The sequence below is a fragment of the Oncorhynchus gorbuscha genome, linkage group LG16 (genome assembly GCF_021184085.1).
Source record: "Oncorhynchus gorbuscha isolate QuinsamMale2020 ecotype Even-year linkage group LG16, OgorEven_v1.0, whole genome shotgun sequence".
In the NCBI taxonomy this organism is placed as follows: Eukaryota; Metazoa; Chordata; class Actinopteri; order Salmoniformes; family Salmonidae; genus Oncorhynchus; species Oncorhynchus gorbuscha.
In genome coordinates this window covers 84,141,279-84,157,119 of record NC_060188.1, presented here as the reverse complement: position 1 = coordinate 84,157,119, position 15,841 = coordinate 84,141,279, and the positions used below count along the sequence as shown (strand labels likewise).

The 15,841-nt window shown below is 43.4% G+C and overlaps 1 protein-coding gene across 1 annotated transcript in view; it reads left to right on the top strand.

The window, feature by feature from the left end:
* Nucleotides 1-15,821, top strand: part of LOC123999249 (exosome RNA helicase MTR4-like) — a 49,325-nt gene extending 33,504 nt beyond the window's left edge. Inside the window, exons 21-26 of the mRNA XM_046304818.1 lie at nt 5,836-5,999; nt 9,165-9,270; nt 11,751-11,807; nt 12,641-12,803; nt 14,531-14,635; nt 15,544-15,821. Coding sequence (XP_046160774.1) covers nt 5,836-5,999; nt 9,165-9,270; nt 11,751-11,807; nt 12,641-12,803; nt 14,531-14,635; nt 15,544-15,596 — 648 coding nt within the window. The 3' untranslated portion in view covers nt 15,597-15,821. The remainder of the gene's footprint in view (nt 1-5,835; nt 6,000-9,164; nt 9,271-11,750; nt 11,808-12,640; nt 12,804-14,530; nt 14,636-15,543) is intronic.
* The last annotated feature ends 20 nt before the right edge of the window (nt 15,822-15,841 follow it).

Sequence of the window (15,841 nt, the reverse complement as noted above, 5' to 3'; positions counted from 1 at the left end):
TGCTGGCTTGGGTATTATATTTTCCATTCCGCACTGTCCTTTTTCCCAGTTCAATTCCAGCACATATGGTGAATGTGTAGCCAGGTCAGTACAGTACAGCTCGGCTTGCTTAAAGTTAGCTCTGTAGTGTGAAATGGGCCCTGCTCCTACAACTGGCCTTGGTCATGACCTGGCTAGCCGAAGAGGTCTACCTGCTAATTCTTGGGCTACAATATCTGGAATTGAGCGGTCATCCCGCTCTTCAAAAGGGGAGACACTCTAGACCCAAACTGCTACAGACCTATATCTATCCTGCCCTGCCTTCTCTAAAATATTCGAAAGCCAAGTTAACAAACAGATCACCGACCATTTCGATTCCCACCATACATTCTCCACTATGCAATCTGGTTTCTGAGCTGGTCATGGGTGCACCTCAGCCACGCTCAAGGTCCTAAATGATATAACTGCCATCCATAAAAGACAGTAAAGTGCAGCTGTCTTCGTCAACCTGGCCAAGGCTTTCAACTCTGTCAATCACTGCATTCTTATTGGCAGACTCAATAGCCTTGGTTTCTCAAATGACTCCCTTGACTGGTTCACCAACTACTTCTCGGAGTTCAGTGTGTTAAATCGGAGGGCCTGTTGTCCGGACCTCTGGCAGTCTCTATGGGGGTGCCACAGGGTTCAATTCTCGGGCCGACTCTCTTCTCTGTATACATCAATGATGTAGAGCTTGCTGATGGTGATTCTCTGATCCACCTCTACGCAGACGACACCATTCTGCATACATCTGGCCCTTTGGACACTGTTAACAAACTTCAAAACAAGCCTCAATGCCATACAACATTCCTTCTGTGGTCTCCAACTGCTTTTAAATGCTAGTAAAACTAAATGCATGCTCTTCAACCGATTGCTGCTCGCACCCGCCCGCCCGACAATCATCACTACTCTGGACGCTTCTGACTTAGAATATGTGGACAACTACAAATACCTTGGTGTTGTTTGAGACTGTAAACTCTCCTTCCGGGCTCACATTAAGCATCTCTAATCCAAAACTAAATCTAGAAACGGCTTCCTATTTCGCAACAAAGCCTCCTTCCCTCAATCATACCCTCGTAAAACGGACTATTCTACCGATCCTTGATTTTGCCGATGTCATTTACAAAATGGCATCCAACACTCTACTCAGCAAATTGGATGGAGTCTATCACAGTGCCATCCGTTTTGTCACCAAATCCCCTTATACTACCCTCCACTGCGACCTGTACCATCTTGTTGGCTGGCCCTCACTACATATTTGTCGCCAAACCCACTGGCTCCAGGTCATCTATGAGTCTTTGCTAGGTAAAGCCTGACCATATCTCAGCTCACTGGTCACCATAGCAACACCCACCCGTAGCACGCGTTCCAGCGGGTATATTTCACTGGTCATCTGCAAAGCCAACACCTCCTTTGGCCGCCTTTCCTTCCAGTTCTCTGCTGCCAATGACTGGAAAGAATTGCAAAAATCACTGAATCTGGATACTCATATCTCCCTCACTAACTTTAAGCATCAACTGTCAGAGCAGTTTACCGATCACTGTACCTGTACACAGCCCATCTGTAAATAGCACACCCAACTACCTCATCCCTATATATTTTTTTAAATGTTATTTTGCACATCAATCACTCCAGTGTTAATGCTAAATTGTAATTATTTCACCTCTATGGCTTATTTATTGCCTTAGCTCCCTAATCTTACTACCTTTGCACAAAATCAAATAAAATGTATTTATAAAGCCCTTCTTACATCAGCTGATATCTCAGTGCTGTACAGAAACCCAGCCTAAAACCCCAAACAGCAAGCAATGCCGGTGTAGAAGCACGGGGGCTAGGAAAAACTCCCTAGAAAGGCCAGAACCTAGGAAGAAACCTAGAGGGAACCAGGCTATGGGGGGTGGCCAGTCCTCTTCTGGCTGTGCCGGGTGGAGATTATAACAGAACATGGCCAAGATGTTCAAATATTCATAGATGACCAGCAGGGTCAAATAATAATGTGGTTGTCGAGGGTGCAACAGGTCAGAACCTCAGGAGTAATTGTCAGTTGGCTTTTCATAGCCGGTCATTGAGAGTATCTCGACCGCTCCTGCTGTCTCTAGAGAGTTGAAAACAACAGGTCTGGGACAGGTAGCATGTCCGGTGAACAGGTCAGGGTTCCATAGCCGCAGGCAGAACAGTTGAAACTGGAGCATCAGCACGGCCAGGTGGACTGGGGACAGACAGCAAGGAGTCATCAGGCCAGTTAGTTCTGAGGCATGGTCCTAGGGCTCAGGTCCTCCAAGAGAGAGTTTAGAGAGGGCATACTTCAATTCGCACAGGACACCGGATAAGACTGTAGAAATTCTCCAGGTACAACAGACGGACCTAGTACACCGACACACAAACAACTGCAGCATAAATACTGAAGGCTGAGACAGGAGGAGTCGAAAGACACTGTGGCCATGTCCGACGATACCCCCGGACAGGGCCAAACAGGCAGGATATAACCTGTACATAGATTTTTCTATTGTGTTATTGACTATACGTTTGTTTATCCCATGTGTAACTCTGTTGTTTTTGTCACAATACTTTGCTTTATCTGGGCCAGGTCGCAGTTGTTCTCAACTGGCCTACCTGGTGAAATAAAATCAAAATTAAAATAAACATGCTCGTAAAAAATAAAATCTCCAACACTGCTTGGCTTCTGGGACTATGCCACTGCACAAAGTATCGGCCTGCATAACATTGTGTCCAAATCCGACCACAGCAGGACACACATGCATACAGACCGGCAGGAAGACACTTTCACTAGAAACACACAGCAGGTTAAATTCTATTTCTAGTGCATTTGTTGTAATTGACTTAGGCTTGAATTCAAGACATAGTACAGTATAAGTTTGTAGGGTTATGCCTAAGTATCTGCTAATCAGCTTTTCAATATCAGTTAATGTGTAAAATAAATATCCTCTGACTTAGTGGATTGCCTAGAGCTGGAGGTAGCCTAGCACCGCTGTTGTCTATCCCATGTTGTCAAACTCTCCCCGCAGCATGTTCTAGTGGTGTTGGGTGAGCCTGTAATTGGATAATGGTCTTAAGCAGGGACAGTTACACAAGGTGTGTGGCGGAGAGGAACAAACTGGCCTGTAAGACAGACCGAGACTATTAACCAACACGTGGTCTCAGCTGTGTCAGTTCCGACTGGGCTGAGATCTGATTGGATTTCATTCCTCAGTTTGCAGCTTCAGTCATGCAAGGCAGCTTTGTGCTACTGTTTTACGGGCTCCTAACCAACTGTGCTTTATTACATGCTCCTTACAGACAGTCTTTTTTCGCATTGTTTGTAACTTATTTTGTACATAATGTTGCTGCTACCGTCTCCACTCTGGGCTCCCGAGTGGCGCAGCACAGCATCTCAGTGCAAGAGGCATCACTGCAGTACCTGGTTCGAATCCAGCCTGCATCACATCCAACCGTGATTGGGAGTCCCATAGGGCGGTGCACATTTGGCCCAGCGTCTACCGGGTTTGGCCGTCATTGTAAGTAAGAATTTGTTCTTAACTGACTTGCCTAGTTATATAAAATTAATTTTTATTTTTTTATTTTTTAATACGCCCGAAAGAGCTTCTGGATATCAGAACAGTGATTACTCACCTCGAACTGGATGAAGATGTTCTCTTTAATGAGTCAGACTCGAAAGAATGTTGTTTCTCTGAAACCAGGCCCAAATCCCTGTCATTCGCGTGAAGAAAAGACTGATACCCCCATCTCTCCCTCTGTGTCTTGTGAGATTTTGGTGGCAAGTGGGTAACCCGCCTCTACCGTCCGATCTATTGGCCAACGTACAATCGCTGGAGAATAAACTGGATTAGCTCTGTATGAGACAATCCTACTAATAGAACGTTAACTGTTAACTATATCTTGCTCCTACCCCAAAGCCATAAGACCGCTGAATAATTAATCAAATGGCCACTGGACTATTTACATTACAATTAAAACATTTGATTTATATGATTTAAAATAGTACATTTTTAAAGGATTGTTTGCACTGAGAGCAGGGATTTTTCTGCCATAGAAGCACTTGGGTGGGCCGCCTAAGCATATATTTTGGATGCCTAAGTCTAATCTATTAGTTTTTTTTATATATACGAATTTAAAATACACTTTTAGAATGTAAAACTAAAACCAGATATAAAGTATGTAGGAAAGAAAATGGTGATGCGCTTAGAAATGTCCTTGTTTTCCATGAAAACATACTTGAGATGAGTTGCAAAATGATGAATAGGAAATATAGTCAAGGCGTTGACAGGGTTATAAATAATGATTTTTTTTTAGTGAAATAATAATTGTGTCCTTCAAATTTTGCTTTCGTCAAAGAATCCTCCATTTGCAGCAATTACATCCTTGCAGACCTTTGGCATTCTAGTTGTCAATTTGTTGATGTAATCTGAAGAGATTTCACCCCATGCTTCCTGAAGCACCTCCCACAACTTGGGTTGGCTTGATGGGCACTTCTTACGTACCATACGGTCAAGCTGCTCCCAATAGGGTTGAGATCCGGTGACTGTGCTGGTCACTCCATTAGACAGAATACCAGCTGAATGCTTCTTCCCTAAATAGTTCTTACATAGTTTGAAACTGCTTTGGATCATTGTCCTGTTGTAGGAGGACATTGGCTCCAATTAAGCGCCGTCCACTAGGCATGGCGTAGCAAAATAGAGTGATAGCCCTCCTTCAAGATCCCTTTTAGCCTGTACAAATCTCCCCCTTTACCTACCACCAAAGCACCCCCAGACATTATTGTTTCCACCATGCTTGACAGATGGCGTCAAGCACTTTTCTGAATCTCTCTTCTTCATTGTGATCGGAACACCTCAAACTTACATTTGTCTGTCCATAACACTTTTTCCCCCAATCTTCCTTTCTTTGCAACGCTGCCTAGAAGGCCAGCATCCCAGAGTCGCCTCTTCACTGACATTGAGACTTGTGTTTCTCGCAGGGAATAGCGTTCATTTCTCAGAACAAGAATAGTGACGAGTTTCAGAAGAAAGTACTTTGCTTCGGGTCATTTTGAGCCTGTAATTGAATCCACAAATGCTGATGCTCCAGATACTCAACTAGTCTGAAGTCCAGTTTTATTGCTTATTTAATCAGAACAACAGTTTTCAACTGTGCTAACATAATTGCAAAAAGGTTTAATGATCAATTAGCCTTAAAAATCTTCCGTTTTTAGCTACAATAGTCATTTACATTAACACGTCTACACTGTATTTCTGATCAATTTGATGTGATTTTAATGGACAAAATATTAGCTTTTCTTTCAAAAACAAGGACATTTTAAGTGACCAAACTTTTGAACGGGTGTTATTTTTTATAATGATGTAATCTTTGTGCGCTAACAATCACCAAAATCAAAGCTAGAACATCAGGGTAATTGAAAATATGAATTTAACAGTATTGCTTTTAAGTTTGAGCAGAAAAACGGCATTAGCCGTGGCAAAATGCAGGGAATTATCTTGAAAACGGCAAACGGAATATGTAGAATCCTGAGAAATTTGCTTTAAAACGGCAACATTTTCTCTCCGCTCCATGGCAAAATGTGTAGAATTGTAGGAAATTAAGTTTAAAGCTGATAAAATGCATCTTGACTCCATGAAGAATTGCAGGAAATTGGTGTAAAAATGCTGAAATTGTACACACAAAAATTAGGGTCTTTAAAATGTTTTTAAAATTCTGCTGCTCCAATTGCCTAAGCCCCTTTTTGATTCAGAGACTCTTTTCTTTATCCTTATTAGAGGGTAAGGTTTTAAGCAGTTATGTTATCCCGTGTCTCTCTGTCAGATTGCAGGGGACATTAAAGGGGCCAAGCGGGAGCTGAAAAAGGCTAGGACCGTCCTGCAGATGGACGAGCTGAAGTGCAGGAAGCGTGTCCTGAGACGTCTGGGGTTCGCTACTTCCTCTGATGTCATCGAGGTGAAGGGCAGAGTGGCCTGTGAGATCAGCAGGTAAGGAAAAGAACACCTGCAGCAGTAACACTTTACCCCAAAGTTTGCATTTTGGTAATGATGTAAAGCACAGGACATAGAATAAAACCTACACCAGTCAGATTTAATCCCATCCACATGGATACATGTCGATTTTAGGTAGTTCTAATCTAAAACCAGACAATAGCAGATGTACTGAGTCTAATCTTATCATGCAACCTGTTTAAATGCACGGTTATGTTATAATTCTGTTTAAGGCTGTATTAAACCCCTCTCTGTAATAATATTATGATTGATCCTAGAACAGTGTGTATATTACCTTGCTATTGAATCTCTGTAACAATACTGTGACAGATCTGATACCTGTGTTAATGCTGTGTATGAGCCAGTGCTGATGAGCTGCTGCGAACAGAGTTGTTCAACTTAGAACAGTTATATACATTGAACAAAAATATAAATGCAACAATTTAAAAGATTTTACTGAGTTCATTCAAGTAAATCAGTCAATTTAAATTAATTCATTAGGCCCTGATCTTTAGATTTCACAATACAGGGCATTAGGGCTGTCCCCGAAAGAAGAAGAAAATCTTAGTTGCCCGAAAGTAGTCTGCTCTGTCGACCAATCGATTGGTCAAAATTAAAACGTTTATTTGTAAAACGTGTATGTAACACCCTATTTGTTTTGATAAAAACAACTATATATATATTGAGCTTGTCTGATGCTTTAAGCTCACTGTTTGATTAATTAAGACACAAATTACTCAAGAGGGAGCCAGAGATCAAGATAACCAAGAAAAAACCTTCACCTGTCTCGACCATTCTCCCGCTCCTACTGGCTTTCGCAGATTCCGCCATTACGCTCTTGAAGTTGCCAGTAATAGGCTACACAAGTAGTCGGCAAATTTTCTAATGTGGAATGCCAATTTATCTTACCATTTCTTCCGATCTGCGTTCAAATTCTGGTTTTCATATGCACATTTAGGTGCAACAATTTAATTTGTCTTCGTATCTGACTCATTATCATGTGGTTAATCAAAATTATATCCAAATGAAAATTAGACAAACCTTTAAATTAACAATTGCCATCTGTAAAAAATAACCTATAAAGCCAACAAATGAAAACATTGCAGCCTGCAGGTAGAAAACAACCTGATAAAAATAAATATCCTGGGCCTCCCGAGTGGTGCAGCAGTCTTAAGGCAAAGCAGTGCTTGAGGCGTCACTACAGACCCGGGATCAATCCCAGGCTGTGTCACGACCGGCCCGTGACAGGGAGTCCCATAGGGAGGCGCACAATTGTCCCAGCGTCGTCTGGGTTAGGGAAGGGTTTGGCCGGCGAGGGCTTTACTTGGCTCATTGCGTTCTAGCTACTTCTTGTGGTGGGCCAGGCACCTGCAGGCTGACTTTGGTCATCAGTTGAACTGTTTCCTCACACATTAATGCATTTGGCTTCCGGTTTAAGCGGACAAGTGTTAAGGAGTGCAGTTTGGTGGGACATGTTTCATAGGACGCATGACTCAACCTTCGTCTCTCCCGAGCCCGTTGGGGAGTTGCAGCAATGGGACAAGATCGTAATTAAAATTGGGAGAAAGAGGCTAAAAATTAATACAAATTAAAATACACTCTTTTAAAAACCTTTAAATCACATTGGCTATGCATGCCCTGTTTGCAACAGCTTGAAACATTGTATCAACTATTAACTTGGGTCTGGCCTGAAGCTCCTTGGAACATTGTGTAAAATATTCTGGGCCCTCAGTTTCCACCTCCTGTGAGCTCAGAACAGACACAGCTGTAGGCTATTTGCGCAAGGGATAAGTAATCAGGTGGGCCTACTTTATGACAGTTCAACTGGATTCCTTTTCATGCTGAGTGGTTATCAAAAGGGATAGAGCTGGAAAGATTATTCAAATTAATTGAGGAAGTATTGTAATTCTCAATGGATGTAAAAGCACACTTTGTTTGCTTGCTGTTCGAGGTGAAGATTTCTTTTTCATTTAATTATTTTTTACCTTTATTTAACTAGGCAAGTCAGTTAAGAACATATTCTTATTTTCAATGATTGCCTAGGAACAGTGGGTTAACTGCCTGTTCAGGGGCAGAACGAGAAGCTCCACAGCTCATAAGTGGTGGTGCATTAAAACCAATCAGAAATGCTATCAGATCCCCAAATGCACATTTATATGCCTACATTTGCACTCAGACCAGGTAGCCCGTACTTCTAAAAATCGAATACAATTTTATTGGTCACATACACATGGTTAGCAGATGTTAATGCGAGTGTAGCCAATTTGTAAGTCGCTCTGGATAAGAGCGTCTGCTAAATGACTTAAATGTAAATGTAGTGAAATGCTTGTGCTTCTAGTTCCTACCGTGAAGTAATATTTAACAAGTAATCTAACAATTTCACTATTACCTTATACACACACAAGTGTAAAGGAATGAATAAGAATATGTACATATAAATATATGGGTGAGCGATGAACGAACGGCATAGGCAAGATGCAGTAGATGTTATAGTGTACAGTATATACATATGAGATGAGTAATGTAGAGTATGTAAGCTTTATATAAAGTGGCATTGTTTAAATTGACTGATACATTTATTACATCCAATTATTAAAGTGGCTAGAGATTGAGTCAGTATGTTGGCAGCAGCCACTCAATGCTAGTGATGGCTGTTTAGCAGTCTGATGGCCTTGAGATTGAAAAACAGTTTCGGTCTCAGCCCCTGCTTTGATGCACCTGTACTAACCTCACCTTCTGGATGATTGAGGAATTTATACATTCCTGTAGTTAGCATGCCAATTTCAGGCTCCCTCAACTTGGGACATCTGTGGCATTGTGTTGTGTGACAAATCTGCACATTTTTGAGTGGTGTTTTATTGTCCCCAGTACAAGGTGCACCTGTGAATTGATCGTGCTGTTTAATAATCTTCTTGATATGCCACACTTCAAGTGAATGGATTATCTTGGCAATGAGAAATGCTCAAAAACAGGGATGTGAACAAAATTGTGCGTATGAAACTTTTCTGGGATCTTTTATTTCAGCTCATGAAACATGGGACCAACACTTTACATGTTGCATTTATATTTTTGTTCAGTGTATATTAACATGCTGTAAAAAAACAAAAAAACAAATGTATTGACAATGTGACTGATCTTAGAGCTGTGTTCTGTTTGGTCCAGTGCTGATGAGCTGCTGCTGACTGAGATGGTGTTCAACGGTCTGTTCAATGATCTGACTGCAGAACAGGTTACTGCTTTGCTCAGTGTCTTCGTCTTCCAGGAGAATGTAAGACACACACACACTGGGAACACACTCCGATGCACACCATTTCCTACGCAATCAGATAAAACACTTTTGGCCAGATAAACACCATCCTCCTTTCCCCATGCCATCATGCCACCTCTTACTTGCATGCATACATACATACATACATACATACATACATACATACATACATACATACATACATACATACATACATACATACATACATACATACATACATACATACATACATACATACATGCATACATGCATACATGCATGCATGCATGCATACATGCATACATACATACATACACGCATACACGCATACACGCATACACACATACACGCATACACACATACACACATACACGCATCAACAAAAGCACACTAACCTATTACCTTGCAGTAACCTAGTGACCTTAACTCTTGAGTTTATGATTCGATCTCCAGTACATCCTCTTGGGGCTTCCTCTCTCCTCAAGGATTTCCTGTGTCAATTCTTTGAAAACATTTTGTCTTGTCTAGCTCAATTTCAGACCTCTCCAATAACAAATTCCACTCACTCCAGACAGCGGTCGGCCAATCTGTTAAAAGTAGACCTTAGTAGGTCTCTGGCACGCTAAGTGATATGAGCCTTCACCGGTTTCTCAGTACTGCCAGATGCGATCGTGTTCCCTGCACTCAGCCCCTCCCAAGCTTCATTATGGCACCCCTCGTGTGTCTTTTTTTAATCTAATGCTCCTATACTTCTGAGTATAACACCGTTCAAAGTTTCACCCAGAATCCAACAACACCAAGGAACTTGAAGCTCTCAACCTGCTCCACTACAGCTCCGTCGACGAGAATGGGGGCGTGCTCTGTCCTCTTTTTCCTGTCGTCAATCTCCTTTGTCTTGATCACGTTGAGGGAGAGGTTGTTGTCCTGGCACCACACGGCCAGGTCTCTGACCACCTCCCTATAGGCTGTCTTGTCGTTGTCGGTGATCAGGCCTACCACTGTTGTGTCATCGGCAAACTTGCTGATGGTGTTGGAGTTGTGCCTGGCCGTGCAGTCATGAGTACGGGAGGGAACTGAGCACGCACCCCTGAGGGGCCTCTGTGTTGAGGATCAGCGTGGCATATGTGTTGTTACCTACCCTTACCACCTGGGAGCATCCCGTCAGGAAGTCCAGGATCCAGTTGCAGAGGGAGGTGTTTAGTCCCAGGGTCCTTAGCTTAGTGTAGTGATGAGCTTTGAGGGCACTATGATGTTTAACGCTGAGCTGTAGTCAATGAATAGCATTCTCACGTAGGTTTTCCTTTTGTCCATGTGAGAAAGGGCAGTGTGGAGTGCAATAGAGATTGCATCATCTGTGGATCTGTGGGGAAGGTATGCAAATTGGAGTGAGTCTAGGGTTTCTGGAATAATGGTGTTGATGTGAGCCATGACCAGCCTTTCAAAGCCCTTCATGGCTACAGACGTGAGTGCTATGGGTCGGTGGTCATTTAGGCAGGTTACCTTAGTGTTCTTGGGCACAGACACTATGGTGGTTTGCTTAAAACATCTTGGTATTACAGACTCGGACAGGGAGAGGTTGAAAATGTCAGTGAAGAAACTTGCCACTTGGTCAACGTATGCTTGCAGTACACGTCCCGGTAATCCGTCTGGCCCTGCGGCCTTGTGAATGTTGACCTGTTTAAAGGTCTTACATCGGCTGCGGAGAGCGTGATCACACAGTCTTCCGGAACAGCTGGTGCATCTCATGCATGTTTCAGTGTTATTTGCCTCAAAGTGAGCATAGAAGTAGTTTAGCTCGTCCGGTAGGCTCGTGTCACTGGGCAGCTCTCGGCTGTGCTTCCCTTTATAGTCTGTAATAGTTTGCCAGCCCAGTCACATCCGACGAGCGTCAGAGCCGGTGTAGTACGAGACTACATTGCAATTTAGTCTTCTATATGTCATATCTACTTCCTGCAAGTCTCTGTCTCTTGTCCCTCTTGTCTGTCAGCAGATAGTCTCTGTGACATTCACATGCCACTGTGGTCCAGTGTCTGGGTGCCCCGCTGGCGTCCATTGTCCTAACATTAGTCAGGCTAACAAAGGACATACCAATTTAAAGCTAAGGACAAAATATTGTGTCCTTTCATAGTTTGAGATCTGTTAAGGTCAACCGTATCCTTTAGAGAAGATACATTTAGCCGTCACAGTAAAACGAGATGCTCTGCAGTCTGAGGGCTTCGTCCCATTACTGAAGTGGGTCACTCTGCATGTTTCTTAAATCAATAACCGACAGACGGCAGTAATGTTTTATTGACACTTAGGAGTACTGGAGCAGAGACCGATCAATTATCCTGCCGAGTGCCCCGGACCACAACATCGGCTGACATTTTCTGTTGATTTTCCAACTATTCTTCATGTTGAATTGGCGAAAACAGCCTCTGCTCTTCGACACACAGCAGGTGGTCGCAGTGTGTCCAAAGTTTTAGACTAACGTCATGTTTGTGTTCTCCTCATTCCCTCAGGCGAATGAGATGCCCAAGCTGACAGAGCAGCTGGCTGGACCACTGAGACAGATGCAGGTAAACATTCCACATGACGCTGCGGAATAGGAGCTGTCCAGGGGGTTAGCCTAGGTTACAAAGCAAGATCAATGTGTGTCCCTGGTCAAAAGTAGTGTATTTGGGGCACAGCCAATGAGTTTAGCAGCTGGCTTTTATAAATATTATTAAATAACTTTAGGTTGCCTAGTGGTGCCAGTAACCGAGAGGTTGCTAGATCGAATCCCAGAGCTGACAAGGTCAAAATCTGTCGTTCTGCCCCTGAACAAGGCAGTTAACCCACTGTTCCTAGGACGTCATTGTAAATAAGAATTTGTTCTTAACTGACTTGCCTAGTTAAATAAAGGTTAAATAAATATAACATTGCAATGGGCATGGTAGCAAACTGGATACGTGGTGATGATGCTTTATGACACACCCCTCAGACCTGGTTTAGTCTGCTTTTCAGGTTCACTTAGTTCATGTTAAACCAAAGCATTGATGTTTAACTAGACTGCAATCTATGTGAGACTTGACAGCCAACCAGTTTATCTATTCTATTGACTTACTGCTGTTTCTGTCTGCTGAGACTTGGCACATTCTGCAAAGCCAGCTAGGTCCACAGTCTACAATCTAGATGTTTGGTGAAAGATTAAAGATTTGGGTCTCCCTGCCTGAGTGTTTGCCTTCATTTGAATGGCTGCTTGAGATGAACAGGAAACTACAAAGAAAGCTTAAGTTAATGATACATTTCCTGTCCATTTAATTTTCTATTTACAAGGATTCAGCACCCAAACAAGTTCAATAATTATTCTGAGCTCGAGCATGTTATTATCCAATGTCTGTTTTGTTGAACTGTCTGTTGTGGTTGTCAGGAGTGTGCCAAGCGCATTGCTAAGGTGTCTGCAGAGGCTAAACTGGAGGTGGATGAGGAGACCTACCTGGACAAGTTCAGGCCTCACCTGATGGATGTGGTCTACACCTGGGCTAACGGATCCACCTTTGCTCAGATCTGCAAGATGACCGACGTCTTCGAAGGTAACAACCCCACCAACACCTGTCACCTTAATACCTGTACAGAACTACGAAATGGTTAGCTCTTTCCAAATGTTCTTATGCAGGACGTCAGACATCTTTGAAGGTAAATTATACACACATTTTAATCATTTAGCAGGTGATCTTATCAAACTTAGTCAGTGCAAGGTAACTTGCCTAATGCCTGCCCCAATGTCAATGAAATGGATGTCTGAGCGCTTTCAATTGTTGTCTTTCTGTTTCCAATGTCTACAACTAGCAGTTAATAAAACTATTTGGTTTGGCATCTTTCATGTTGTAGATCATTGAAGGTGAGCCAAATGACCTGGTGAGGAACTCAGTTGAAGCACATTGTTTTCTCTGCATTCTGACTTGGCTTTGGTCCATTATATATTGTCAGGAATGGTTTTTGTCTGAAAGAGGCACATAGTTGGGGGCTTGGAGTGGGAGAGACTCTTCAAAGGAGGACAGATTTGAAGCCCTCCCTGGATGAACTTCAATGGGCTGAAATGTATAGCTTCAAAATGTTTACAACTATCATGTGCGTGCAATGGACTGTCCTTACTTCAAGAGTGGCACTGTCTATGAATTTGAGCGGGATTAGGCCTGCATTTCCCTATTCCCCAATCTGAAAAACAAATCCCAGATTGTAGCTTTAAAGGGATACCCATTTGTATGTCTCTATGTGCAGTTTGAAGGAAGTTGCGAACCAGCATTAGTGTAATGTCTGGAAGTCTTTGGTAACGTCTAGCATGCTAATAGATACCATAGACTTCCAGTCATTGCGCTAACACTAGTTAGCATTGGCTCGCAAAACTACCTTTAACTTCCTTCCTACTGGACGCAGAGACAAAATGGTGTCCATGAGTTCGTTGGGGTCTTGGGAAGTAGATCAATGCCTTTATTGCCCCCCCCACCCGTTCTGTTGGTCTTTAGTATAATCCCCCCGTTCTGTTGGTCTTTAGTATAATCCCCCCCGTTCTGTTGGTCTTTAGTATATCCCCCTGCTCTGTCGGTCTTTAGTATATCCCCCCATTCTGTTGGTCTTTAGTATATCCCCCTGCTCTGTCGGTCTTTAGTATATCCCCCGTTCTGTTGGTCTTTAGTATATCCCCCTGCTCTGTCGGTCTTTAGTATATCCCCCCGTTCTGTCGGTCTTTAGTATATCCCCCTGCTCTGTCGGTCTTTAGTATATCCCCCTGCTCTGTCGGTCTTTAGTATATCCCCCGGCTTTGTCGGTCTTTAGTATATCCCCCGCTCTGTCGGTCTTTAGTATATCCCCCTGCTCTGTCGGTCTTTAGTATATCCCCCTGCTCTGTCGGTCTTTAGTATATCCCCCTGCTCTGTCGGTCTTTAGTATATCCCCCGCTCTGTCGGTCTTTAGTATAACCCCCCGCTCTGTCGGTTTTAGTATATCCCCCGTTCTGTCGGTCTTTAGTATAACCCCCCGTTCGGTCGGTCTTTAGTATATCCCCCTGTTCGGTCGGTCTTTAGTATAACCCCCTGTTCTGTCGGTCTTTAGTATAACCCCCTGTTCTGTCGGTCTTTAGTATAACCCCCTGTTCTGTCGGTCTTAGGTATAATCCCCCTGTTCTGGCGGTCTTTAGTATAACCCCCTCCCGCTCTGTCGGGTCTTAGGTATAACCCCCCCTGTTTTGTCGGTCTAAAGGGAGTATCATTCTGTCTCCCTGCGCTGAGTTGTCTGTTTGCATATTGATCCCTGTCTGTAGGTAGTATCATCCGCTGTATGCGTCGCCTGGAAGAACTGCTGCGTCAGATGTGTCAGGCAGCCAAGGCCATCGGCAACACCGAGCTGGAGAACAAGTTTGCAGATGGTAAGATCTGTTATGACTCGATCCTCACACAGCTCAGAGAATTCAACTATAGTCTAAACTAGTAGATCAAGTTTGCAGAGGGTACATTTGTTCTGCCTACTTCCCTCTTGTAGCCTGCTTCCCAGACCCAGATTAAGCCTACTGGACGAGGAAGCATTCTCAACTGCAAATCTTGTTAAATGGCATTTTAGATATTTTTGGCAAACTGGTCCTAAAACTTCCTCTGCAGTCTGTGGAGGTAACCCTCGGGCCCTCTGCAGTCTGTGGAGGTAACCCTCGGGCCCTCTGCAGTCTGTGGAGGTAACCCTCGGGCCCTCTGCAGTCTGTGGAGGTAACCCTCGGGCCCTCTGCAGTCTGTGGAGGTAACCCTCGGGCCCTCTGCAGTCTGTGGAGGTAACCCTCGGGCCCTCTGCAGTCTGTGGAGGTAACCCTCGGGCCCTCTGCAGTCTGTGGAGGTAACCCTCGGGCCCTCTGCAGTCTGTGGAGGTAACCCTCGGGCCCTCTGCAGTCTGTGGAGGTAACCCTCGGGCCCTCTGCAGTCTGTGGAGGTAACCCTCGGGCCCTCTGCAGTCTGTGGAGGTAACCCTCGGGCCCTCTGCAGTCTGTGGAGGTAACCCTCGGGCCCTCTGCAGTCTGTGGAGGTAACCCTCGGGCCCTCTGCAGTCTGTGGAGGTAACCCTCGGGTCTACCGTACACTAGGTTCTGTGTTAGGTTTCAGATAGACACTTTGAAACTGAATTACTACAAACTTGTGTGTAACTTTGGACCCCAACAGTAACAAATCTCGAGTTGTATGGACCAGTTTGTTGTGAGGCACCCATTAGACTGTAATAGTCTTAGTCTGTAGGTGTACGTACATTGGCTTTAGCAAGTAAATAGTAATTTATTTCTTCTGTTTTTCCTTATAGGTATCACAAAAATCAAGAGGGATATTGTGTTTGCTGCTAGTCTATATCTGTAATTTGTTGTATTTTGTAAGAATAAGATTGTTTGTAATTTCATCATGATATCATCCAGACAATGTTTTTTTATATTTTTATTTGTATTCATGTTGATAAGCATGAAATGGCTTTTTTTCCTTCCAAAAAGTGCAACACATTTGTACATAGTTAACACAATTTTAATTTAAAAAAACGTCTGTAGTGATTTTTTTTTACATATGGATGGATAAAAAAAAAGTAAGGTATTTTGTTTGTCTATTTTGTT